Here is a 27964-nt window from a genome sequence, read left to right on the forward strand (position 1 = left end):
CAGTCAGAAAAATGAAAACGTAAGGATTGGAGGAGATCTGAAAAAGCATAATAAGAGCCTGGTGAGTGTTTCTTGGCAGGATGCCCAGAGGCAGCTTCTGGGGAAGGACAGAGCCCAGAAAGAGCATTTCCTGCTTTGGGTTAAAAAAAAAAAATCCGACTGTCCTCTAAAAGGGGGGCTATTCATCCCATACAAAATTAGGTCAATAATTTGAAAATGTCAGGTTGTAAGAAAAACAGCAGTCACCTACATGAAAAGGCTTCTCCCTTTATCACCCATCGCACACCTACGTATTAGGAATTTTATCTTGTACGGGGATAGTTTCTCGGGAGGTTTGAATAGCTTGTTGCTTCTCTAAGGTTTTTATGGTTCTCATCTACTTGTAGTTCTTTCAGACCACACTTATCTTTTTCATGGAAAATAAAAGGCAATCATAACATAGACCAGGAAGCAGCATTTTCACAGCCATAAGGGTTGATGGAATGAACAAAACCCTCATTTAGCTCCTGTCATCGAATCCAAAAGAGGCTGCACGTTTTCTCTGTTCACTAAAGTTCCTCACTTCCTTGCACCAGCTACGTTTTGTGACTTTTCAAAGTCTTTCTGTTATCACACAGGTTCTTCGCCAGTCACAGAAGACTGGAAACGAGTGAGGAAACAAAAATGTCCATAACCAAGCAGATTTATTAGAAGAAAGTAGGAAAGCTCCTGTAAAATGGGAAAGAGTTTTCTGCGGGAAAAGCCCTTGAGGAGTTTTTTCTTTTTATTCCTTTGTAACTAGGGAGTGAGCAAGCATTTTATTTTTTTTAATTTTCTCATTAAGCCTAGATTTGGCCAGTCTCTCATCTTCCATGTTTCCAACCTTGATATCAAAGACAGATGCAGGCAGAACTTTAATATAACTATTGCCTGGCTATTGGGGCTATCAGGCATGGCCTCATGACATTGCATCTTCAGATTCCATCCTCATATTCCACTCCAGAGTCAATTCATTAGTTTTACTCACCCTATTTTCCTCTGTTCCTAATTATTTCCCGTATCTCTTCCTCTGTCAGTCTTGCTGGCTTTCTCCCCTTTCTCTTCAGGATACTGATAAGTTTGGCTTTTCTATTTTAATTTCCCACCCGAAGAAACCTTGGACTTGGGTGAGGGGGGGGGGAGGCATGGATTTGCCTTCAGTGTTTAAGTTTGTTACAGTGAATTATTTTCCAGGGCAAATTTTCCCAATGCTTATACAACCTGTAATAAGACCACAGTCCTTTGAACTCTGAGCAGGTGTACAGTTTTACGGCACAATATTTTAAGATAGAATTTGTTTTAATCTTCCATTTAAGCCTCTTTATACAAACAGAGCTGCCAAGAGAACAAATGCAATTCACTTACAAGTTGTTTGTCTAGTTAACAGTAAATACGCAAATCAGTTTCCTGTTCACACAAAGGATTTTCTTGTGTTTGAAATCTTTATACAAGGGGGGCATTGGCTTGGATTTTTTTTTTGTTTTTAGGGTATTCCTGTGCACTGGAATGTGAGGTGACTTAGAAAGCAGCTGGGTAGTATTAAACAAGTATATTGCTGGACTCCCTGAAAAGGAGCTTTGTGTGTGAAGGCATTACAAAGGATTCTCCAGGAAACAGGCTCAGAGAGTGGTGAAAGGTGGCAGGCACTTGGAGAATAGCACAGAGGAAAGAAGGCAAGCCTTGCTCTCAAGAGCAAATGAAGGCAAGCATTTACAAATGGTCCTTCAGGTTTTTTTGTCCAAGGTTTTCCTCGTTTTGTCCTACATATTTTTTTTTCAAAGGGCATGAATACATTCAGGCCTCTATTTCCAAAAGAGCCTCTTGAGTCACCAGCTTCATAGAATCTGATTATTATGGAGCAACAATTGTATGCAGCCTTTCTAGCTGAAACCCGCTGAGGCCTCTAGCTGAGGCCCTTCTTATGTACTCTTCATACAACACAGAAGCTTCAGTATAGTTGGATAAGTTCTGCTCTCTGATTTATTAGTTAAAATGTTAATTGGGGGTCAACATTGTCTTTAAATTTTTTTTTCTTACTTGTTTGCCCAGATATATTTCTGTTATGCCCAGGTAAGTTTTATGTAAATTTCATATTGCTTGGGATAGAAGAAGATGTTCTGTGCCGGAGCGATAGCACAGTGGGTAGAGCGTTTGCCTTGCACGCGGCCGACCCGGGTTCGATCCCTGGCATCCCATATGGTCCCCCAAGCACCGCCAGGAGTAATTCCTGAGTGCAAAGCCAGGAGTAACCCCTGAGCATCACTGGGTGTGACCCAAAAAGAAAAAAAAAAAGAAGAAGATGTTCTGGAACCTAGATAATAAAGATAGCATATTCTTGGGGCTTATGTTCAAAACTGCTGGATTCAATGGGGAAAAAATCACAAGCATCCTTCTAGAATCAGTTTCTTTTGTGGTCAAGTCTGTGAGACTTAGAACATGAGGAAAGCCCTTGTTTCAGTAATTTACAAACGGGATTTGGACCAGGGCATACTAATTCTCGGTGAAATGACTCTTCCTCCCCTGCTGTTCTTATGACATTGTGTCACTTACATGACACAATATCAATTATCATTGGGAAATGGTGGTACAGTATATCTAGGTAGGAAGTGATGTAAGACAGTTCTCTCAATTTTACTGACGTTGTTATGTAGGCCCTTGCAAATACCCATAGCCTTCAGAAGAGGTCATTAATTATAGTTGAGGAGAATCCCTTGATTTCACAAATCCTCTGGCAAAAATGAGGATTTTTTTATATCACTAGCAGGAAATCAAAACCTCATAATAGATGAATATTGGGATTCAATGTCAAGCCAGGCCAAAATGTAAAAACCATGGGGATAAAAGAGGACATCTGAGACAGGAGGCCAGTCTGGGCCTGAAATAGAAATAGGTGTTGTTGTTCTGAGTGCAGAACTAGGAGTGAGCCCTGAGCATGGCCAGGTGTGTGCACCACGCACCTCCCACCAAAAAAAAAAAAAAAGAGTACTCACCTTCTGCTACTGCCTGGTGTTACTTTGTTACTTGTTTACTGGTCAGTATCAGTATGAGGATGAGGAAAAAGAGGAAACAATCCTAATCCTAAACAGACATCAATTTCTCTATTCTTTTTTATTTGTGATAAATATTTTCATGTTTTGAAAAAGAATCACATCTTTATTAAGAAATAATACAATGTAATCCTTTGTATTTTCTTAGACTCCCCAGTGGTGGCCTTTTATACCACACTCACTTTCATCCATCACCCTTAATAACATCAGGCACCACTAGTTTGTTCTCTGTTCCTATAATTTTGTTCTTTTGAGAAAGTATTTTTCCCTTATTTAAAAAAAATATTACTGATAGAAAATTTAAAGTTAGTGTTGTATTTTTTTTCCTCTTTCAACACTTTATAGATTCCATTTTACTCACTTCTTGTATGGTTTTGACATAGTAATGTTTACCGTTGTTCCTCTACCTCTCTGGCTGCTTTCAATATATTTTTGTCTCTGTTTTTTGCAACTTGAAAGCTATATGTATAAGTGGGTGGGTTTTTTAATGTTATTGTTGTTTGATACACTTATCCTGCTTGACTTATTCTGAGCTTCCTGGATCTGCAATTTTGCATCAGTTATTTGTTTTGGAAAGTTATTGGATATTGTAACTTCAAATGTTTTTCAAACTATTTAGTTATTCTAGTTCCTTTATCTTTACATGTAAAATTTAAAGCAATGGTTCTAAAAATTTATTGCTAACATTTTTAGGAGTTTCTTAAACTTTTTATCAACTTGTAGAATTGACTTCTTTATTACATAGTGTTCCAATCCATGAGCACAGTAGTTTCCTCTTCTAATTTTAATCTTTTAAAAATCAATTTTATTAGCAGTATGTAATTTTCAGCATTTAAATTCTGTTTTATTCCACTTAGTAATTTTCTTCTTTTTGAGTTTTTGGGTCACATCCTGTGGTGTGTAGAGCCTATTCTTGGCTCTCAGCTTGAGGACTAACCAAAGGCAATATTCTGGAACCATCTGTCGGGGATTTGAACTGGGGTTATTCACATGTAGTGGAAGTGCCTTACTTCCTTACTACCCTCTGGCCCTGCTTTTTGAAATTTTAAGTTAAAGAAAAAATCCAGAGTCACATATTCATCGTTATTGTATGAAAATACAATTAATTATATTCTGAGCCCTTGGCGAACTCATCTAAATATCCTAGAAAGTTTTTGTAGATTCTTGGAAAATTTTTTTTTCTGTTTGTTTAGGGGCTACACCTGGTGGTGTTCAGGGTTTACTACTGGCTTTGTGTTCTGGGCCCTACTTCCAGCGGGGCTCAGGGACCATTTGTGATACGGTAATCAATATCAGGTTGGCCTCGTACAAGGCAAGTGCCCTACCTGCTATACTGTCCCTCCAGTTACAGATTCCTGAAACTTTCTGTAAACCTGTATATAACATTTTTATTTCTTCATTTTCAAATAGTATGCCTTTTCTATGCTTTTCTTGCCTTATTGTACTGGTTATAAATTTCATCACTATTTTAACTAATCCATGACATCATTGCCTTGTTCCCTATCTTAGGAGGAAAGTTTTTGCTTTTTCATCATGGCATAATGTTACCTGTAAATTTTTGTAGCTGCTCTTTCTTTAGAATTACATTTTATAGAAGAGATAAATAGTAAGGTTTTCTGTCATTATTTTCCTGAGGTTTTTAAATCATCAATAGATATTAAATTTTGTCAAATACCTTTTCTGCATCAATTGATAAATTTATGTGTGATTTTTCTTCTTTAGCTTCTTAATAGGTTGGACTACATTAACTGTATTTTGAATATTGTACCACTCAAGGGGTAACCAGGCATAGTAATTCTTTACTATTGTTAAATACCCTTATTAATATTTTATTAAGGATTTTTGGGTCCATGAAAGATTTTTGTCCTTTAGTTTGGTTTTGACATTGGAGTAAAACTAACTTTATAAAATAAGTTGGGAGGTATTCTCTCTTTCATATTGGTCAAACTGACTAGGTCATCATACCCAGACATATAGTCAAACATGATTCTAGATGTGCCTGTGAAATAATTTTTTAAAGAAGGGACTGGATTCTGCTAGCTGTGCTTGATTGGGAGGAAGAGTGTTGTTCAGGCCACCACTAGTGAAACTGGTCTGGTAGTTGAGGCCTGATGCTGTGATGCTGAGGCACCATCAGGACCACATTCAGTAGTGCTTAGATGCCATCAAGGCTAAACAAGAAGTACTGAGGGAACCAGGTAGTGCTGGGGATTGAGTTCTGGGCCTTACCCATGGTAGCCATGTTCTCTTCCCACCTGAACCATTCCACTAGTCCTCAAGCCATTTTTGAAATAATATTACCATTTAAATCAGCAGGCTTTGTGAATTAAATTACCTACCTTAAGTGGATGGGCCTCACCAAAAACACTCAGGGTGAAAAATACTAGGCTCCATGAGAGATAGGGAAGTCCATCAACCAACTGCTTTTGAATTTAAATGCAACATTACTTCTTTTCTGTGGCTTCAGCCTTCCAGCCTACCTTGTAGATTTTGGGTTTGCTAGCTTCTAAGTTTCATGAGACAATCGCTTAAAATAAATCTTCACCCACTTTCTCGCTATGTAAATATGTGTGTAAATATATAAGTATGAGGATTTTCATCCTTGTACCTGTCAATCTTTGTACCCACACACACCCACACAAACTATATTGGTTCTGTTTCTCTGTAGAATGTTGAATAATACACTCCTTGTTTATATTCTAGAAGAGACTATGTGGGATTGGTGTTAAATCTTTAAATATTTAGTGGAATTTTCTGGTGAAACCATTTACTTTATATTGACTGACTGATAACGAGTTGTTTCTTCTTTATCCTTTGGGACTCATATGGATATTCCCTGTTTTTCAGTGATATGAAAATTTCTGACTTCTTTTTAATTTGTGAATCATATGGAATTTTTTTCAATTATCCTCATTTGTAGCCCAATACACGTGGGGTCATATTCAGTGCTAGGATTTGAACCAGGGTGACAGTCACAATAATATGCAAGTCAAGTATTTTAACCTTTAAACTATCCTTCCAAGTATCCCTCTGTTACACTACTTTAGCAAAACCCACGCATTTCAATGTCATAGTGTCATTTTCATTCAGTTCAATATGTTAAAAATTTCTCTTAGACTTTTAATTATATGAACTATTTAGAAGTGTAACATTTAATTTTTATACTAGAGATTTTTTAAAATTGATTTCTAAGTTGATCCCATATGGTAAAAGAACAGTCTATATATGGTTTAAATTTCTTTAAGTTAGCTGGTATTTTTTTTTTTAATGAATGAGGATTCAATCTATCTTGATTTAGGTTTAGGGGCACATAGAGCTAAGTATTTATTTTTCTTGATGGATGTAGTATGTGTAAGTGCTGGTTAAAGCCTTTTACTTAAGTAAAAGATCCTTTTACTTAAAACCTTTTACTTTTAGTATTGCTGTTCTTCTACATCCTTGCTGATTTTTTGTGAAGTTGTTTTATCAATTATTGAGAGTGCATTACTCAACTATAATTGTAAATTTGTGAATTTGTCCTTTATGTCCTATAGGATTTTTTTTCTTTTTTTAAATAATTTTTTATTAGTGAATCACCATGAAGTACAGTCACAAACTTAGGAACTTTCATGTTTGCATTTCAGTCATACAGTGATCGTTTACATCCCTCTACCAGTGTCTATTCTCCTGCACCAATGTTCCCAATATCCCTCCCACCACCCCCACCCCAGCCCCCACCACCCCACCCTGCCTCTGCAGCAGGGCATTCCCTTTTGTTCTCTCTCCTGTTGGGTGTTGTAGTTTGCAACAGAAGTATTGAGTGGCCTTCATGTTCAGTCTATAGTCTACTTTCAGCACGCATCTCATATTTTGCAGCTCTTTAGTTTGGCAGTTTTTTTCCTTGGTTTCAACTTCTAAGTCTTCATCTACCTCTCCTGCACCAACCGTGTTCCTGAGCAGGACCACCTTGGTAGGGCACTTAAGGATTTCGGTCAGTGGGTTTGAGTCTGACTTCTTGGAAGCAAGAATCCTTTTCCCGTGGCGTCCCCCATGATGATCTTGCCTCCTTGCTTACTCATCTTGTCCACCGACAGCACTGTGCCCAGTGCTTGCCAAGCCCTGCTCGTGCTTGCTAAGCCCCTGGCCCTCCTGGAAGCATACTTCAGCATGATTTTATGTGTGATTGTGCCACCCATGTTGGCAAGAAAGGAGTTCCCGGGCCCAGGAGGGGACCTGGGCCGGTCCTGCTCCTCGTACATAGGTGGAGGAATGGAAGCTTTGGAGGACTGTGGACGCAGCTGGGACTCCTCCTCTTGGGGGAAGTCTCGGGGCAGCTCTTTGTCCTTCTCCACCAGTGATGTGGGGGTCGCGATGGCAGCTCCGTCCAGGCTTCTTTTCCTCCTCTCTTGCTCATAGTCCTCATCTTCATCAGAATCTGGGTCTGATGTCCGGATGAAGAAGCCACTGGATTCGTGTCTGTCTTTGCACAGTCTGCCATACTTCTCCCTCTCCTCTATCTCCTTCTGTGGCAGTTTTACATCAGGATCCTCCGCGAGCTGTATTACAGATTCACCACCAGGATCTCACCATTCTACAAAGAAGTGATCATCGACGTAAAGAGAGGGGTTTGGTAGGGCGACACCATTTTCACTGAAACTCTTTAGTGCCACCCTTGAGAACATCACAATGATTCAATTTTAAAAAAATTTTAAGGGGCTGGAGTGATAGCACAGCAGGTAGGGCGTTTGTCTTGCACACAACCAACCCAGGTTCAATTCCCAGCATCCCACATGGTCCCCTGAGCACCGCCAGGAGTGATTCCTGAGTGTAAAGCCAGGAGTAACACCTGAGCATCACCGGGTGTGACCCAAAACGCAAAAAAAAAATTTTTTTTAAAGAATAAAATTTTTCCCATCACGGGCGGGTCCTCCTACCACCCTTTACTTGGTGGTCCCTTGTCTGTCTGAACTGCTTTTTCCCCCAGCATGTGAGGCTGGCTTCTAAGCTGTGGAGTAATCCTCTTGGTACTTACTGTACTATTCTTGGGTGTTAGTCTCCTATTCTGTTACTTTATATTTCACAAACTAGTGCAGTATTTCTATGTCTGTCCCTCTCTTTCTGACTCACTTCACTTAACATGTTAGTTTCCATGTTGATCCACTTATATGCAATTTTCATGACTTCATCTTTTCTAACAGCTGCATAGTATTCTATTGTGTAGATGTACCAAAGTTTCTTTAACTAGTCATCTGTTCTCGGGCACTCGTGTTTTTTCCAGGTTCTGACTATTGTAAACAGTGCTGTAATGAACATACAAGTGCAGATGTCATTTTTACTATACTTTTTTGCATCTCCTGAGTATATTCCCAGAAGTGGTATTGCTGGGTCAAATGGGAGCTCAATTTCTAATCTTTTGAGAATCGTCCATATTGTTTTCCAAAAGGGCTGAACCAGTCAGCAATTCCACCAGCATTGAAGGGGAGTCCCTTTCTCCCCACATCCACGCCAACACCGGTTGCTTTTGTTTTTTTGCATGTGGGCCAGTCTATGTAGTGTGAGATGATATCTCATTGTTGTTTTGATCTGCATCTCCAGGATGATTACTGATGAAAAGTATTTTTTCATGTGCCTTTTGGCCATTCATATTTCTTCTTTGAGAGTTTCTGTTCATTTCATTGCCCCATTTTCTGATGGGGCTGGATTTTTTTTCCCCCAAATTCAACCAGTGCCTTGTAAATCCTTGATATCAACCCCTTATCAGATGGGTATTGGGTGATTATCCTTTCCCATTCTGTGGACTATCTTTGAATTCTGGTCACTGTATTTTTTTTCTTTTTTTGCTTTTTGGGTCACACCTGGTGATACACAGGGGTTACTCCTGGCTCTGCACTCAGAAGTCACCCCTGGTGGTGCTCAGGGGACCATATGGGATGCTGGGAATCAAACCCAGGTCGGCCGTATGCAAGACAAACGCCCTATCCCCTGTGTTATTGCACCAACCCCAAGGTCACTGTATCTTTTGAGGTGCAGGAGTTTCTCAGTTTAAGGTAGTCCCATCTGTTTATCTCTGTTTCCACTTGCTTGTCAGTGGAGTGTCCTCTTTAAAGATACCTTTTTTTTTTCTTTTTGGGTCACACCCAGCGATGCACAGGAGTTACTCCTGGCTCATGCACTCAGGAATCACTCCTGGCGGTGCTCGGGGAACCATATGGGATGCTGGGAATCAAATTCGGGTCAGCCCTGTGCAAGGCAAATGCCCTACACATTGTGCTATCACTCCAGCCCCTTCTTTAAAGATTCTTGTAGCTTCAATGTTATAGAGGGTTTTGCCAACCATGTCTTCAATATACCTGATGGACTCTGGTCTGATGTTGAGGTCTTTAATCCATTTTGATTTGACTTTTGTGCATGGTATTAGGTAAAGGTCTGAGCCCAGTGTTTTGAATGTAGCTGTCCAGTTTTGCCAGCACCATTTGTTAAAGAGGCTTTCCTTGCTCCACTTCACCTGCACGCTGAAAGTAGACTATAGACTGAATATGATGGCCACTTAATACCTCTACTGCAAACCACAACACCCAAAAGGAGAAAGAGAGACAAACAGAGGTGGGGTGGGGTGGGGGGCGGGGGGTGCGGGTAGGGGGAGGGGTGCTGGGACCATTGGTAGTGAAAAATGGGCACTGATGGAGGGATGGGTACTCAATCATTGTATGACTGCAATGCAAGTGTGGAAGTTGTAAATCTGTAATAGTACCTCACGGTGACTCACTAATAAAAATATATATATATTCAATCACCACACCATTTACCAGAGTATCAGTTTCCCTACACAACTGTGCCAGTGTCATTCCTCCTAATACCATTACCCCCACTCCACCCCCATCCCCCACCCTCCCTCCCCCAGTGATATACTTCCTACTAAAGACCAGTTCTCCAGATGACTGATTAAAGAAACTTTGGTACATCTAACACAATGGAATACTATACAGCTATTAGAAAAGATGAAATCATAACATTTGTATGTAAATGGATGGACATGGAAAGTGTCACTTGTATCACTTTTACCACTTGTCTTCCTGTAAATCTTCAATTCGCTTGAGCAGGCGCCAGTAACGTCTCCATTTGTCCCTGTCGTGTACTAGTGTAGCCCAATGATACCTGCTCGTTCCAGGGACAGGAAGTGCCTCAAGCCATTTGTTCAGGGTTTTTATGAAGAAGTCTGACCATCTCGTTGGTGGTCAGCCATGCAGTCTTTTGACGTCCCGTGGAATCCAGTCGGTAACAGCTCTAGTCCAGCAGTCATCTCTGAATTGCATTACGTGTTCGGCCCATCTGATTTTTGATATCTTGGCAGATGAGACAGTATCCCTGATTCCTTTTTTTTAAAAATTTTTATTTTATTGAATCACCGTGAAAAAAATACAAAGCTTTCAGGTTTAAGTCTCAGTCATATAATGATTAAACCCCCATCCCTTCACCAGTGCACATGTTCCACCACCAAAAGCCCTAATATACCCCCTTCTCACCCACCCCCCACCTAAGTAGCTAATGATCTTCACTTTATTCTCTCTATACTTTGAATACATTCAACATTTGAATAGAGAACTCACTATTATTGTTTGGAATTTTCCCCCAACAATCAGGCCTGCTGAAAAGGCATCATTTGATAATTTGTTTTCCATTGCTGAGAATGAAGATTATATGAACTCTATATGGTTTTGGATTCTGATATTTTAGCTCAGTTCACAGTCTAGATGCATTTCTGTAAGAAGCTGCTCTGGGTGCCAAAATGGGTTAGAAAACCTCTCAGATCATAGTCTTTAGGAGCAGAGGGTCCGTTTCGCACACGGATCTTATCTGGGTGGAGAGTGTGGCAGTAACACCCCCCATCCCATGATCGCCTATGAGCCATGTCACTGCAAACTCATACCTCTGGGTTGGGAGTCTTAGGAGGTGGCTCTTGCCACGTGCATTTTGCCGCCACCACCATCTTCCACGCAGGTAGCATCCCTGATTCTTGACCATCGACGGAGGTTGGAACTCCGGATTCCTTCTCTCACTTGAGTGAGACATGGTACTTACTCCTAGCATAGCTTTTTCAATTCCTATTTGTGATACCCGAGTAGCGTTCTCATCCTGTTTGCATAGGGCACAGGACTCTGAGGTGCATGTTAGTGCAGGAAGAACGGTGGAATCGAAAAGATGTGCCCGGAGCCAGAGATCCTTCATCCTTTTAACCACTTCTTTGACGCTCTTGAAGGCTTTCCATACTGCTCTCTTCTTCCTGCGCAGTTCTGGCGCCAAGTCATTCCTCTTGTTGTGTTCTCAACCCAGGTACACGTAGCTGCTGCATTTGGAGATGTTCATTCCATTTAGAGCAAATGGAGTGTCAGAGACTAGTTCATTTTTTCATGAAACTCTCGAGCTCATTCATCAACATGGTTTGGCGTAAGCCTCAGGCAATCACAAGCTAATGTCTGAGTTCGCAAAGCTGTGCAGAGATGCGATAAAGGAATACCTCAAAGAGAGAAGAGCAGCAGTGTTGGCTGATGCAGTAGAAGCTGGGAAAAGTATTCACAATTCTCGCCTGTCCTTCGCCAACTACAAGACCCAGATGACTGCCCTCCAACATCCTGATGGATCTATCACATCTTCCAGAAACACAATGGAGAGGATTATTCACGACTTCTACTCATATCTCTTTGACAACCACGTCCACCTGCCCACATACCAAATTCCGCAAGATGGATATGTCATTCCCAACGTTCTTCCTTACGAAATCCGACATGCCTTTTCATCGGTAAAGACATGTACAGCACCCGGTACAGACAAGGTCAGACCCGAACACCTGAAGAATCTGACGCCAGTACTCATCAATACACTGGCTTGGCTTTTCACACGCTACCTGTCTGAATGCAAGGTTCTGTCCCAGTGGAAAACCAGCAGGACTGTTCTACTGTACAAGAAGGAAGACATCCACGACATTGGCAACTATTGCCCAATCTGCTTGCTGTCTGTCGTCTACAAGTCTACAAGTTGTTCACTCATGTCATCCTGAATAGAATAGGCAGAACACTAGACGAAGGACAACCATGCGAGCAAGCTGGGTTCCGAAAAGCATTCAGCACAATCGACCATATCCACACGGTGACCAAACTCATTGAAGTTTCACGAGAGTTCAAGATGCCACTCTGTCTAACGTTCATTGACTTAAAAAAAGACCTTTGATTATGTTGAGACTGAAGTGTTCATTGAAGCCCTAGCCAAACAGGGCATTCAAACTCAGTACATCAAGATCCTCCTCAAGCTGTATTGTGGATTCACCACCAGGATCTCACCATTCTACAAGGAAGTGATCATTGATGTAAAGAGAGGGGTTCGGCAGGGCGATACCATTTCACCGAAACTTTTCAGTGTAACCCTCAAGAATGGGAAGGAATGGGAGTGAAGATAGATGGTCGGCAACTACACCATCTCTGCTTCGCTGATGACATTGTTCTCATAATGCCAAACATTAGCTAAGTGGCACAAATGCTGGCCGACTTTGACCATGAGTGTGGAAATGTCGGACTGCAGCTGAACCTCAACAAGATGATGCTCATGAAAAACAAACTAGTCCCAGACGGAAAGTGTCATGCTGAGTGAAATTAGTCAGAAATAGAGGGACAGATATAGAATGACTGCACTCATTTGTGGAATATGATGTAACATAATAGGAGACTAACACTTAAGTACAGTAGAGATAAGGGCCAGGAGGATTGTACCACGGCTTGGAAGCTGGCCTCATATGCTGGGAAGAAAGGAAGCTGGGAGAAAGAAGGGACCACTAAGTAAATGATGGTTGGAGGATTGCTTGGGATGGGAGATATGTGCTGAAAATAGACTATGGACCAAACATGATGACCTCTTAGTACCTGTATTGCAAACCATAACACCCAAAAGGACAGAGACAATAAGAGGAAATGTGCCTGTCACAGAGGCAGGGAGTGGGAAAAGGTTGAGGGGGAGGGATACTAGAAACATTGGTGATAGAGAATGGGCACTGGTGGAGGGATGGGTGCTCAATTATTGTATGACTGAAATGTAATAATGAAAGTTTGCAAGTCTATAACTGTATCTCGCATTGATTTAATTTAAAAAACAAAAAAGAATAAAAATGTATTGATCTTAAAAGTAAGTAAATAAAGAGCAATTCTCAGTTAAAAAAATAAAAATAAAAAAAGAATAAATTTTGTTTTGGGGGTCATACCCGGCGATGCACAGGGTTCACTCCTGGCTCTGCACTCAGGAATTACCCCTGGTGGTGCTCAGGGGACCATATGGGATATGGGATGCTGGGAATCAAGTCTGGGTCGGCCACATGCAAGGCAAATGCCCCATCTGCTGTGTTATTGCTCCAGCCCCCAAAAGAATAAAATTTTTAAAAATTTAAAAATAAAATGAAGAGAGAAATGGAGACATGCTAATGCCAGGCACAAAAGTCAGAACAAAGTGGATTAAAGACCTCATTATCAGACATGAATCTATAAGGTATATAGAAGAAAATGTAGGCAGAACTCTCCATGACATTGAAGCTAAAAGCATCTTTAAGGATGAAACAGCACTGACCATGCAAGTGGAAGCAAACATAAACAAATGAGACTACATCAAACTAAGAAGCTTCTGCACTTCAAAAAAAAAGTGACAAAAATACAGAAAGAGCCCACAGAATGGGAAAGAATAGCCATCTGATAAGGGATTAATATCTAGGTTATGCAAGACACTAGTAGAATTGTAAAAGAACAAACCTCCAACACCATCAAAAAATGGGGAGAAAAAATGAACAGAAATTTCCTCTAAAAAGAAATACAAATGGCCAAAAGGCACATGAAAAAATGTTCCACATCGATATTCATCAGGGAGATACAAATCAAAACAATGAGATATCATCACACACCACAGAGACTGGCAACATTCAAAAGAACAAAAGCAGCCAGTGCTGGCGTGGATATGGGGTAAAACAGATGCTCTTTCACTGTTGGTAGGAATGTTGACTGGTCCAATCTTTCTGGAAAACAATAGGGACAGCCCTTCAAAAACTAGAAATTGAGCTTCCATATGACCCTGCAATACCACTTCTGGGAATATATCCCAAGGATGCAAAAGAGCACAGTAGAAATGACATCTGTACCTATATATTCATTGCAGCACTGTTCACAATAGCTAAAATCTGGAAACAACCCGAGTGCCCTAAAACAGATGACTGGTTAAAGAAACTTTGGTACATCTACACTATGGAATACTATGCAGCTGTTAAGAGATGAAGTAATGAAATTTGCTTATAAATGGATAAACATGAAGAGTATCATGCTAAGTAAAATGAGTCAGAAAGAGAAGGACAGACATAGAGAGACTGCACTCACTTGTGGAGTAGAGAATAACATCACATGAGGCTGACACCCAAGGACAGTAGATACAAGGGCCAGGAGGATTGCCCCATAGCTGGAAGACTGCTTCATGAGTGGAGGGGAGAAAGTAGATGGAATATAGAAGGGATCACTAAGAAAATGATGGCTGGAAGAACCAGTTGGGATGGGAGATGCATGCTGAAAGTAGATAATGGACCGAACAGTGTCTGTGTTGCAAGCCATAATGCCCAAAAGTAGAGGGAAATTATGGGGAATATTGTCTACCATGGAGGCAGGAGGAGAGTGGGAAAAGGGGAATATACCCGGGATATTGGTAGTAGGGAATGTGCACTGGTAAAGGGATGGGTTTAATCATTGTGAGATTGTAACCCAAGCATGAAAGCTTGTAACTATCTCACAGTGATTCAATAAAAAAAAGGGGGGGAGGGTTCAAGGATGAAGAGCCAAAAAAAAAAAAAATGGAGATGCGCTTTTTTCTCTGTGGAAGGAATTAGAATGTCTTCAGCAAAATATCAGTGGAGGTATCTGAGCTGATATCTGTAGCACAGAAATCTACTGAGAACAAAAATGTGTGATCTTAAGTTTAGGAGTAGGAGTACGTTGAACTGAAAGTGTGCGTTCTTGCACCATATCTTAACTATTCCCAAGAATTTCATAACAGTTTGTCAAATGTCACAGCCTAGTTTGTACTTTTGTCACTTAAAAGAGATTCTTCTGTGTATGGCTTAAATCCAACAGAGTACCTAAACTGTTTTTGTATGTGGGGGAATTGGGGACAGTCATAACATGACAGTCATTCTCTGAAGCTGAGGAGGTCAGGGTGGGAACAGTGTTCTGAGCTGTGGAGACACCAATACAGTGGGATTTCCACAACTTTCTGGAGGAGCAGAATTCAATGGAAGGTGATTTGGACCCAGCAAAAATTTCTGGTTGTATGTTTAATGATAACAATGCTGAGGTCCCTGTAAATCTTAGTCTGAAAAACTCAAGTCTTCACAAATTCTTTTAAAAATTTTTCTGTAAGAATATTGACTCTAAACTCCTATGTCACAATTTCAACTTCAGTTCTATGTCTTATGTTCTACTGATCTGATCAGGATTTTTGGTTCCGATGCCCTTTTCTGTTATTTAATTCCGGGTATTCAATCTTTCCATAAAGCTTGGCTCCCTCAAAGCAGTATTTTGGTCACATCTAAGCCACACATGTGAAGGAGTTTTAGCAAGGTCATTGTCTTAGAACTCAAAATTCAATCTGTTTGATGTTCCGTTTGACCATCCTTCTGAGATGAGTTACCATCCTGCTAACTCTCTAATAAAACAATGTCTGTGAACAGGAACAGATTCTTCCTTTTTTGTTTTGTTTTGGGCCATACCTGGAGGTACTCAGAATTTACTCTTGGCTCTGCGCTCATGGATTACTCCTGGCCTGGCTTGGAGGACCAGATTCGATACAGGGGATTGAACCCAAGTTGATTGTGTGCAAAGTAAATGCCTTACCCGCTCTACGATCTCTCTGGCTTCCAGAATCCTCTTAATAAAAAAAAATTACTAGTATATCATTATTTACAATGAGTACATCTTAGCTGGCTGAATATTGTCATAAGAAGCCCCTTGAACACTGCTTGGATGGTCCCTCCTAAAAGAGAAAATAATAATACTCAAAAACATATGAACTTACATTTTACCAGTCTGGTGACTTTTGGGATTCTCTTGGCAACATGTTTTTCTTATTCCACACTGAGAATAAATTTGTATAAGTATTTTCACCCTGGTCACAAAGAGTAATCAAACTGGAACAATAGCTTCAAGAAAACTCAAGCCTAGTTCTAAAGCTTACTTGCTAGTGAATGCACACAGTTCATGTAATTTGCATTAGATAAGGTATCACCAAACTTTTTCTGTGAAGGCCTGCATATTTAGATTTGATGACTCTAGATTTCTGTCACAACTTTTCAACTCTGCCATTATAACAAGTAAGTCCAGAGACTATAACTAAATAAAAACAAGCATCATTGCTTCTCAGCCTCTTGACTAAGATCAAGTGTAAAAATAAGCATCTTTTTGTTTCACTAAAACTTTATTTGTGGTAGTAAAACATGAACTTCACTTGCTTTCTGTGTCATAATTACTGTTATTTGTTCCTTGCCCTCCACCCCCACCTTCCTGCTTTCTTCTTGTCCCAGTGATGAGGGATCGCACATGTTCAGTTGTGGTACTCTCTGAGGTCATACATCTGTTTGTGGTGCTTGCACACCCAGCATGGTGTTCACTGGGATTTGAATGAAATATTGAATTGTGATGCTTGTGCACATCCTGAAGTAAGGCTTGCCAATTCTAATAGTCCTCATTTACCCTTTGCTTGAGATTGTGGTATGAATTAAATGCATTCTTTGTGTGAATATAGAGGTTCCCTGCAGTGTTTGGGTACTCTGGAGTCACTTATAATAATACTTCAATAAGGTCTGATGGCTTATTGCTGGTGCCAATAATGTTGTGCTAGGAAGCCACTAATGGTTCTATGGGCCATATTGTGTTAGGGGTTGAATTTAAGACCTCACATAATTACCAACTCTTTGAACTGTCTTCCTTGCCCTTTTATTTATTTCTTTTTTATTTAGTTTAATGTCAACAAAAGTCTCAACTGTTGATATAATTCTAAACTTGCAATTGATTGAATAAAAATCTCCAATATTAAAATTAGTAAGTATAGACATCATTTTATGTGAAAATCATTATACCTAATTATGGGGTTGTTAAGTCCTTGTGTAAGAATTTATTACTATTTGTTGCTAGCTGAGCATCTGTTTTATTGTTTTTATTCATTGAGTTTAGTTGACTTCTGTGTTACATTTCCACCAATTTGGTGTGCTTCTACTGGAATTTCAGAATTGAGGAATTAGGAGGTATTCAGAGACTTCAGGATCTTTATTCTAGGCCAATAAGTTGACAAGGCAGTAGCTGTAGGAGACTGGGGAGACTGGCCACCCTGATTTGGTAAAACATCAGACTTAGCCTGGGCATCAGGGTTCCTGAAATTATTCTCAATTTGGCATCTCCCCAGAGACTATTCATGAAGCTATGGAGCTGAACTCTTGGTGTGGCTTCAGCAGTGGGGTGTGGTGCAGCTGCCAGGGCTTGGGCAGGGCAGCTACTTGGCCTGCCTGTCTCCCAAGGGTGCCCTGGAGTTTTCAGCTGCAGAAACTGGTAGTTCCATAAATTTTAGCTGCGTAGCATGTATTTCCTGCGAGATTTAGTCAGGAATCAATAGAACAGGGTCCCTGGCCCTTTTTAAAATAATTCTGTGGAGTGGAAAGATAGTACAGTGGGCAGGGCACTTGCCTGCCTCCCATGCAGCTGACCTGGGTTTCACCCTCTCACTACATATGGTCCCTGGAACTCCACCCTCAGTAATTCCTGAATGAAGATCCAGGAGTAAACCCTGAGTACTGCCATTTATGGCCCCCAAATCAAACATAAAATGAAGTAATATAACTTTGGAGCGGGGTTTACAAGCAAAGCTGCAGGTATCCAGGGCACACTACTGGTCATACCCTGAATGGTTTAGCTTGGGCATGGCAGTGAGATGCTGCTAGTGCCCAGAGATCCTGGGTTTTTTTTGTGTTGCTAAGTGGCCACCACAGCTGTACATGGTGGTGCTTGAGGGTGTCAGGAATTTCTCTCGTAGTTCTAGAGGGGCCCAGGCTGTTTCAGGATTCAAGCTGGGGCAGCATGCATTCAAGACATGCACCTTGATCCCTGAGCTATCTTCTTTTCCCCTAAAATGACCATAAAAGTTGATCAGGCTCCCTTCTACACAGAACACAAATTTGAGAAAGAGATTTAGATGTTGTCTTTAACTGATGAGTTAAATGCTATGCTAACTCTTGGTCAGTTAATTTTCTTCTGGCATCTTTTTGTGTTGTCTCCCTCTTGCATATGGAAATAAGTATGAACCGTGAGAGTGGGCTAATGTACTCACTTCCAGTGTTTAAATCAGAAATCTAAAGTTGAAGGTATTGAAAAAAATGTAGGGTGATAAGCACAATAAGCCCAATTATAGGGACACGACAGGGTATAAAGATAAATATCTTAAGCAGCAGAATATGACAATAGGAAATAGTGGGATTTGGAGAAAATTAAAGAGTACACTTAAAAAAAACCACAATAAGCAAACAAAACACAAAATACTCTTTTGGCCAAACAGAAGAGTAGGTCTATGCATTGAATCTGGAGATCTGGAGAGGCTTTTTTTTTTCTTTTTTGCATGTAGTTGCCCAATTTTTCCAGTACCACTTATTGAAGAGGCTTTTCTTGTTCACTTCATATTTCTTGCTCCTTTATCAAAGATTAAGTGATCATGTATTTGAAAGTTGTTGTCAGGATATTCAATTCTGTTCCATTGGTCTGCCGATCTGTCTGTACTCCAATACCACTTCACAGTACAGTTTTAAGTTGTGGAAGATGATGTCTTCTGTCTTCTCTTTTTCCCCAAAAATTGCTTTAGCTATTTGTGGGGATTTGTTGTTCCATTTGAGTTTGAGGAGTGTTTGATATATTTATTTGAAAAATGCCATTATCTTTTAAAAAAAATTTATTAGTGAATCATTGTGAGGTGCAGTTACAAACTTATGAACTTTCATGTTTGCATTTAGTTTTCATCCCTCCACCAGTGCCCATTCTCCTTCACCAATGTTCCCAGTATCCCTCCCACTACACCCACCCCAACACCCACCACTCCACCTTTTCTCTGCAGCAGGGCATTCCCTTTTGTTCTCTCTCCTGTTGGATGTTGTAGTTTGCAATAAAGGTATTGAGTGGCCATCATGTTCTGTCTACAGTCTACTTTCAGAACGCATCTTTCAACCTGAGTGGGGTCCTACCAACATTCTCTACTAGGTGTTCCCTTCTCTATCTCAGCTGCCTTTTCCCCCAGCATGTAAAGCCAGTTTCCAAGCTGTGGGGCAGACCTCCTGGTTCTTATCTCTACTACTCTTGGGTGTTAGTCTCCCATTCTCATTCTACTACTTTATATTCCACAGATGACAACGATCTTTCTATGTCTGTCTCTTTCTTTCTGACTCATTTCACTAAACATGATACTTTCCATGTTGATCCACTTATATGCAAATTTCATGACTTCATCTTTTCTAACAGCTGCATAGTATTCCATTGTGTAGATGTACCAAAGTTTCTTTAACCAGTCATCTGTTTTTGGGCACTCCGTTTTTTTCCAGATTGTGGCTATTGTAAAAAGTGCTGCAATGAACATAGAAATGCAGATGCCATTTTTACTATACCTTTTTGCCTCTCCGGGATATATTCCCAGGAGTGGTATTGCTGGGTCAAATGGGAAATCAATTTCTAATTTTTTGAGAATCTCTATATTGTTTTCCAAAAGCGCTGAACCAGTCGGCATTCCCACCAGCAGTGAAGGAGAGTCCCTTTCTCCCCACATCCTCGACAACACTGGTTGCTTTTGTTTTTTTTTGGATGTGGGCCAGTCTCTGTGGTGTGAGATGATATCTCATTGTTGTTTTGATCTGCATCTTCCTGATGATTAGTGATGTCGAGCATTTTCTCATGTGCCTCTCAGCCATTCAGATTTCTTGTTTGGGAAAGTTTCTGTTCATTTCATCACCCCATTTTTTGATCGGGTTGGCAGTTTTCTTCTTGTGGAATTCAACCAGTGCATTTTATATCCTTGATATCAACCCTTTATCAGATGGTTAATGGGTAAATATCCTTTCCCATTCTGTAGGCTGTCTTTGTATCTTTGTCACTGTTTCTTTTGAGGTGCAGAAGCTTCTTAGTTTAAGATAGTCCCATTTATTTATCTCTGTTTTCACTCACTTGGCCAGTGGCGTGTCATCTTTGAAGATACCGTTGGCTTGAATGTCGTGCAGGGTTTTGCCGTCCTTGTCTTCAATGTACTTTAGGGATTCTGGTCTGATGTTGATGTCTTTAATTCATTTTGATCTGACTTTTGTACATGGTGATAGGTGGAGATTTAAGCCCATTTTTTTTTGCATGTAGCTGTCCGGTTTTGCCAGCATAATTTGTTAAACATGCTTTCCTTGCTCCACTTCACATTTCTTGCTCCCTTATCAAAGATTAGATGATCATGTATTTGGGCGTGTGTGTCAGAGTATTCAACCCTTTTCCATTGGTCTTCAAGCAGTTGTTTTGTAAATATTTTGCAGGTCCCTCATTAGAAGCATATACATTTAGGTATGGGAGTTCTAACTGATGTACAGATCTCTTGAACATTAAGAAGTGACCTTTCTCGTCTCTGATAACCTTCTTCAGTCTGAAGTCTATGTGGTCCAATGCTAATATGGCCACCCCAGATAATTTTGAGGGTTTTTTTTTTTGCTTCTAGAATTGTTTTCCAGCCTTTGAATCTGTTTTTTCTCTGATGGTTCAGCAGACATGTTTCTTGCAGTCAACAGAGTTTAGGGTTCAATTTTCTAATCCATTCTGCTACTCTGTGTCTCTTCATTGGTGCATTTAGCCCATTGACATTGAGAGAGATTATTGTTATGGGTTTTTGTCCCACCTTTCTGCAAGAGTTTGGTGTATATTAGTGCCTTGTCTTATCTTAAAGTAGCCTGTTTAGTCCTTCTTGTAACAATAGTTTTGAGTCTATAAAGTTCCTGAGTTGTTTATCGGTGAAGCTGTGCATTGTTCCTTCAAATATGAATGAGAGTCTGAGTATTGTTGGTGAGGTGTTCATTTCATTGAGTTTTTTCACTATTTCTCACCCTGTCTTCAGATCTGGAGTGTTTTGTCTGATAAGTCTGCTGTAAATCTTAAGGATGGTCCTTTGTAAGTAATTTCCTTCTTTGATCTTGCTGCTTTCTGTATTCTATCTCTATCTATGGTTTTCGTCATTCTGCTTAGGATGTGTTTTGGAGTATTTCTTATTTGGATTTCTTTTAGCTAGTGCCCTTTGGGACTCCTGGATCTGGATGCATGCACTCTTCATTTCCAGGAACTTCTTAGCAATGAAGCAATGATGGCTTTGACAGTTGCTTCTTCATCGGGGTTTTATTCCTGATTCTTGTGTTGTTCTTAAATTCATCCAAATGTTCTCTTGTCATCTCTTGGTTTATTTTGAGGCTCTTTTCCATCTTTTGCTGTTGTCTGGAGATTCTCTGCACCTCATCTTGGAGCTCACTGATTCTGTCTTCAGTAGGTGTTTCCTCTTGCTAAGGCCTTCCAGTGAACTTTTCTTTTCACCTACCACGTTTTTCAGATGTCACTCTGTCAGTGACATCTGTGACATTTCCCTTATTTCTGCTCTTATATCCTCTGTAGCTTATTGGTGGTGTGTTCCAATGTTTCTTTGAGCTCCTTATGCAACCTTAACAGCTCCATTCTAAATTCCTTTTCAGAAAGTTTCTAAGATTGATTATTACTGGTTGGGTCATCTGGACTAGCATCTTTGCTCACTAAGCCTGGTGGGTTTCTGCATTTCTTTACCACTGTGATCTTTGTAGTTTGGATTCTTGTGCTCAAGATTGATTTTATGTTTGGGTGGAGGAACAACAACCAAACTAGAGTAGGGGCTAATGGACTGTTGGCCTAATATGGTTGGGGTGATCAAGCTGCCCTAGTGAGTTCTGAATAAGAGGCTTATTTATGGTTCTAATGGGATATGATGAGGGAAGATTAACCGGCAGCCGCGTTAGTACCTGCTGCTCAGGTGACAATTCCCTTGCCCCCACTTCCAGACCTTCTAACCTGAAATGTCCGCAAGTTACAGCCTTGTAGATTACGTCAGTGGTCCAAGACTTCTGCCCTCCAAGTTATGTTTTGTTGTTGTTTTTTTGGGGGGTTGTTCACACCCGGCAATACACAAGGGTTACTCCTGGCTCTGCATTCAGGAATTACTCCTGGAGGTACTTGGGGGACTATATGGGATGCTGGGAATTGAATCCAGGTTGGTCGCATGCAAGGCAAACACCCTAACCGCTGTGTTATCGCTCAAGCCCCCTAAGTAATTTTTGAACTATACAAATTACCTGATGATTTGCTTTAGAAATACCTCATCATCATGCTAATTACCTCGTGGATTTAAAACAAGCTTTAAAAAGACCAATGGACTATTTCAGTCTGACTTAAAAATTGCCTGTTGTCTGATATTTAGGTTGTCAGAAAAATAATGTGTTTAGTGATTGATTATAATGGGAGATGGGAAATGGAAAAGAGAATGTAAGTGAACAGAGAATAAGCCTCACTAGCAGCACATCTTTAATAAAACTTCATAGGTTTACTGAGCTTGAGTGATCTATAAGAATGTAGATTCCTGGTACCCTGGGGCTGGAGAGATGGCTCAAATGGCTGGAATGCATGTGTTGCTTGCGGGAGGCCCCATTTTGATGTGACATTGAATGCTTTCTTAAGTCCTGCTGGAGGAATGACAAAAAGTGGAAATTTTAAGCTGGGAATGTGAATATTTCATCCTGGTAATAAAAGTCAATACATCTCTTCTTGTCAAATGCTCACTCACTCTACTTTTCCTCTCCAACTAACTCCTCCCCCCAAAAAAAGCATGTTTGGATTTTTTTTTCTTTCAGTTTTTGGATCACACCCGGCAATGCTCAGGGGTTACTCCTGGCTTTGCACTCAAGAATTACTCCTGGCGGTGCTCGGGGGACCATATGGGATGCTCGGAATTGAACCCCAGTCGGCCGCGTGCAAGACAAATGCCCTACCCACTGTGCTATCTCTCCAGCCCCCTGGATTCTTAGTCAATTTTTGCAACACAGTTGCCCATTGAAATGTCCCTAATGAAAAATTGGTCTATTCAGCACCCTTAGGCCACACCCTTCCCACTTGTGATTTGAAGCTATCCCCGCTTTGAATCAAGACCAACTTTTTATAAAGATGATTCTACAGGATAGAGTGACCCTTGAAGCCATTTCCTTCAGGAACTGGTCCTTAAATATTTAAATGGACTCAATTAATTAGTAACAGTGGTTCTAGTTCTGCCTGATGTTTACTATGAGGCTACTTTTCTGTGAGGGCTAACTAGGACATTTGCAAGGGAAAATTGGGGCAGCAGTGCTCCAGGGCTACGTCCAGTTCAATGATCAGGGCCTGGGAGTATCATTCAATGTTGGGGATCAAAACTGAGCTGCCCATTGAAAGCTTGCCACAAGTGGTGGGGACAGAAGGCAGTTAGGATAGAGAAGGGACCGCTACAACAAGAATAGTTGGAAATGATCCCTCTGGATAAGAACTGGACGCTGAAAGTAAGTACAGGGACGAAAACATGATAACCTTTCAGTATCTATAGCGCAAACCATAATGTCAAAAGAGGGAAGAAAGGAGAAAAAGGGGAGAGGGAAGGAGGGAGGGAGGGGAGGAGAGAGAGCCTGCTATAGAGACAGACTTCAACATTGTATGACAGAAACCCAATCACAAACAACTTTGTAACTGTACATCTAACAGTGATTCAATAAAAATTTAAAAAAAATTTAAATTAAAAAAACAAAACAAAATCCTGGGCTATTCACAAGTAAATCATGCATTCCAACCCTTTGAGCCATCTCCCTAGCCCGAGGGTTCCAAGAATCTGTATTCTTAGTGAGTACATACACGGTAAACTTGAGAAGCTCCAGTAAAGAAGTGCTGCTGATCAGGTTTGCCCTCTGTGCATCCACATTCTCTCTGCCATTTCCCATCTCTTTTTACAATCACCTGCTTTGTGTTTGTTTGGGGGGTGACGTTAGGTCACAAAGAGTTATGCTCAAGGGCTACTTTTGTCTCAGGGGTCACTCTTGATGGTGCTGGGATCAAACCAGTGTTGACTGAATGTAAGGTAAGCACCTTAACCTTTGTACTGTCTCTACATTCCTGACAATAACTCATATTTAAGAGACTCATGTTTGTATGAGTTCCTGATGGGATTCTCACATTTGTCACAATATTCCTAACAGCTGTTATTATGCTTAGTAGATAAGAGCTTTGGTTTTGGTGGAATTTTTTTTAAATAAGAATTTTAATGAGAATTTGTTGAAGTGATTGAATTAAACAGAGTTGTGATACAATTATTTGTTTGGGAGAATTAGTACTGGTAGCCCAAATTATGCTATAACAAGGACAGTAAAAAGTACCAAAATCTTCTCAAAGTTTGTACCAAGTTGCTTTTTGAGGTTTGCTTCATCTGAGTAGACACTGAAGAATAATATGATATAATCCTTTCTATTCCATAAATTACAAGGAACCTTTCCTTAGCTGATCCCCTACTTTTTCTTATGTTATTTTGTGATGCCCACAGCTCCAAAGTCATAATAAGATTACATTTTGCTTTGGTCTTAGTCTTGCTTCTAAGGGCAAAACTCTGTTATACATTTCCTCAAGATGATGCTATGCTAGAACATTTTCATCAAAAAAACTGCAACTCTAATTCATGATTATTCATTTTGTTTGATTGCTTTGGTTTTATTTCATTTCACTCTCACTAAATCACAAAACATAAAGAAATATAAGGGACATTAAAGCACAAAACGCATGGCTTTTTGCTTTCCTGACAATGATTCTGGTCTTCAGAAAAATTTGTTTCTTCAGAACGGTTTCTGACCTCAGTTATGGGTGAGAAAGACAGACTGCAAGTGCCTTATTCTGCACATTGCCTACCCCAGCCCAAATTCCTACACAACATATGGTCCCCTGAGCATCAGCAGGAGTGATCCTGAGTACAGAGTCAGGAGTAAGCCCTGAGCAGTGTGTGGCCCAATACCCCCCACACCCCGACTCCTCTCCCTCCCACCCTGCCCACCAAAAAAAAAAATCATTGTATTGCATTTCCCCAGTTAGAAGCTTGTCTTCCATGATCTTTCTTTTTTTAATTAATTAATTAATTAATTATTTTTTAGTGAGTCACAGTTAGGGTATAGTTACAGATTCACATTTTTTCGTGCTTGTTTTTCCCTCATGCAATGTTTGAGAGCCCATCCCTCCACCAGTGTCCATTCTCCACCACCAATGAAGCCAGTATTCCTCCCACCCCCATCCCACCCCCCCACCCCACCCCAACTCTGTGGCAGGGCATTCCAATTTGTTCTCTCTCTCTCTCTCTCTCTCTCTCTCTCTCTCTCTCTCTCTCTCTCTCTCTCTCTCTCCTTTTGGGTGTTGTGGTTTGCAACAGGGGCATTGAGTGACCATCGTGTTCAGTCTATTTTCAGCACGCAATCTCCCTTCCCCCACAGGATCTCCAATCACATTTTACTTGGTGTTCCCTTCTCTATCTGGGATTACTTTCCACCAACATGTGAGTTTCCATGATCTTTACTTGCTCATAACTGAGCTGCATGCTAAAATGGGATTTGTGCCACCTCTTCCACTCCTAGCACCGTACTAAACCTTTGGAAAGAGGATGGTACTAAGCTCATTTGGTGGGAGCACACCTCAGCATTCTCCTGGATGTGTTTAGGGATCACTTTTGGTAGTACTTGGGGGACCGTATGCAGAGTTAGGAATTGAACCTGTGTACCTGCATGCAAGGCGAGTATCTAGAACTAAATTCTTTCACCATCTAGTTATGTGTCACTCTATATCCCAGTCACCAGGAATGTGAAAAAACACTATTCTGTGGCTATGTGGATTACCTGATTACTGATATTTAAGAAGGAAACATTCTCTTTGTTTTTTCCCTCTAAATGTGCAACAACATAAGATACACTCAAGCATATGAACTTTAACACAAATTTGCCCATGAGGTGTATACTTAGATTCCAAGCTTTGCTTGAATGACACTTATCAACTTTTATTGTTTTTCTCATTGGAAATCTTTACATAGTCTCATCAGAGACGAAAGGGGTAACATTATCACTGACAGAATCCTGAGATTCTGTGCATTCCGGAAGTTTCTCAGGCTCTTGCATTGTTGGGGGCTCCAGCTCTTTATAAGTTAGGGGAGGCAGCTCTTGGAATGTAAGAGCCTCCCGCTCTTGGAAAGTAATGGGCTCCAGCATTTGGAAAGTTGGCAACTTCAGGTTAGCTTCCAGTTGCTGAATCTTCTTTTCTTTTTCCTCTAAAACGGATTCCAAGTGAATGATCCTTTCCGATTGAGCAGAGACCTTGGCTGACAATTCCAAAATCAGGCTGAATTTTCTGTCAACTTCATCCACAGGTGGCAGATCATTAAAAGTACATCCACCTAAGGCAAACAAAGGGGGGAGGGGAAGAGAAATATGAGCAATTTTTAGGAAATTTATCAGAACTGAATGGGAAAATGAAAAAGCTTAATTTCTCATATTCTTAAAAAGATAATGCAAATGTTATTTCAGCTAGTTAGCTCTACTAAGAATGGAATCTGGATCTAGAGAAAGTGAAGATTCTGGGTGCGCAGGAATAAAAGAACTTAGAAACTTCTAGCAAGGAGGAAAGTCAGTCTTTAATAGTCTTTTTGTGTGTGTGTGTTGGGGGGGGCACATGGCAGTGTTTAGGGCTTACCACTCTCTGGCTTTGCACTCAGGAATCACTCCTGGTAGACTTGGGAACCATATAGGGTGCTGCAGATCAAGCCCTAGTCAGCTAGGTGCAATGCAAGTGTCCTACCCACTGTACTTTGGCTTCAGCCTCTCATCAATCTTTTTTTTAATTTTAATGCATTTTACTTCCAATTAACCATAAGAATTCAATGTCCTTGAAAATCCAATCTACATGCAATAGCCACCCTGTAGTTCATGCTATCTTTCCAATAAACTTTTTTTTGTTTTCTTTTTGGGTCACACCCGGCGATGCACAGGGGTCATTTCTGGCTCTGCACTCAGGAATTACTCCTGGCGGGGCTTAGGGGACCATATGGGATGCTGGGAATCAAACCCGGGTTAGCAAACACCCTACCCGCTGTGCTATTGCTCCAGCCCTCCAATAAACTTTTTACAAGAGTTACAATCAGAAATGTGCTTCAGTTTAAATTTTAATTTGTTTTATTTTGGTCCATGCCTGCTAAGGGGTTACTCCTGGCGCCTCACTCAGGAATTACTCCTGGCAGGGTTGGGGGATCAATCCTGGGTTTGATGCACATGCAAGGCAATTGCCCTACTCTCTGTACTATCTCTCTGGCCCCTTGAGTTTTAATTTAAATGGAAAAGAAATTGGTTGTCATTGCCTCTTCTGGGAAAAGTGATAAGTAAAGATGAATTTCCTAATTCAAGTCAGCTTTAGAACTGGCAGGGGTGAAATTTGAGTTGATTCAGGAAAACCTTATTAGTATGGTATCTCATTGCTTTTATGAAAGCTTTTCAGCATTTCTTAAGATCACAAATGCCTCCCAGACACCAAGATATGTTCTTTATCAATTTCTGTGAACCTCTCAGATAAGATAAAGGCCTAAGTGAGGAAAGAGAAAGTCCAAAATAGAAATAACAGTGGTTAGCAACAGGAAATACTTTGTAAACAAATCTCAATAGACCATCAAGAAGTTTAGTTGCTTAAAGCAAATCTCATTCTCCGATCCTTTGTACCACTGTAGTCCTGACATTTGATCATTAAAACAGTTTT

General features: G+C 40.5%; 1 protein-coding gene across 1 annotated transcript in view; it reads right to left on the reverse strand.

Moving 5' to 3' along the window:
• Positions 1–6478: 6478 nt before the first annotated feature.
• CCDC192 (coiled-coil domain containing 192) overlaps positions 6479–27964 on the reverse strand; it is a 134904-nt gene continuing 113418 nt past the window's right edge. The window contains 4 exon segments of the mRNA XM_055142038.1: positions 6479–6556; positions 6894–7067; positions 7070–7600; positions 26293–26615. Of these exon segments, the coding sequence (XP_054998013.1) occupies positions 6479–6556; positions 6894–7067; positions 7070–7600; positions 26293–26615 (1106 nt within the window).

The sequence above is a fragment of the Sorex araneus genome, chromosome 6 (assembly GCF_027595985.1).
Source record: "Sorex araneus isolate mSorAra2 chromosome 6, mSorAra2.pri, whole genome shotgun sequence".
NCBI lineage: Eukaryota > Metazoa > Chordata > Mammalia > Eulipotyphla > Soricidae > Sorex > Sorex araneus.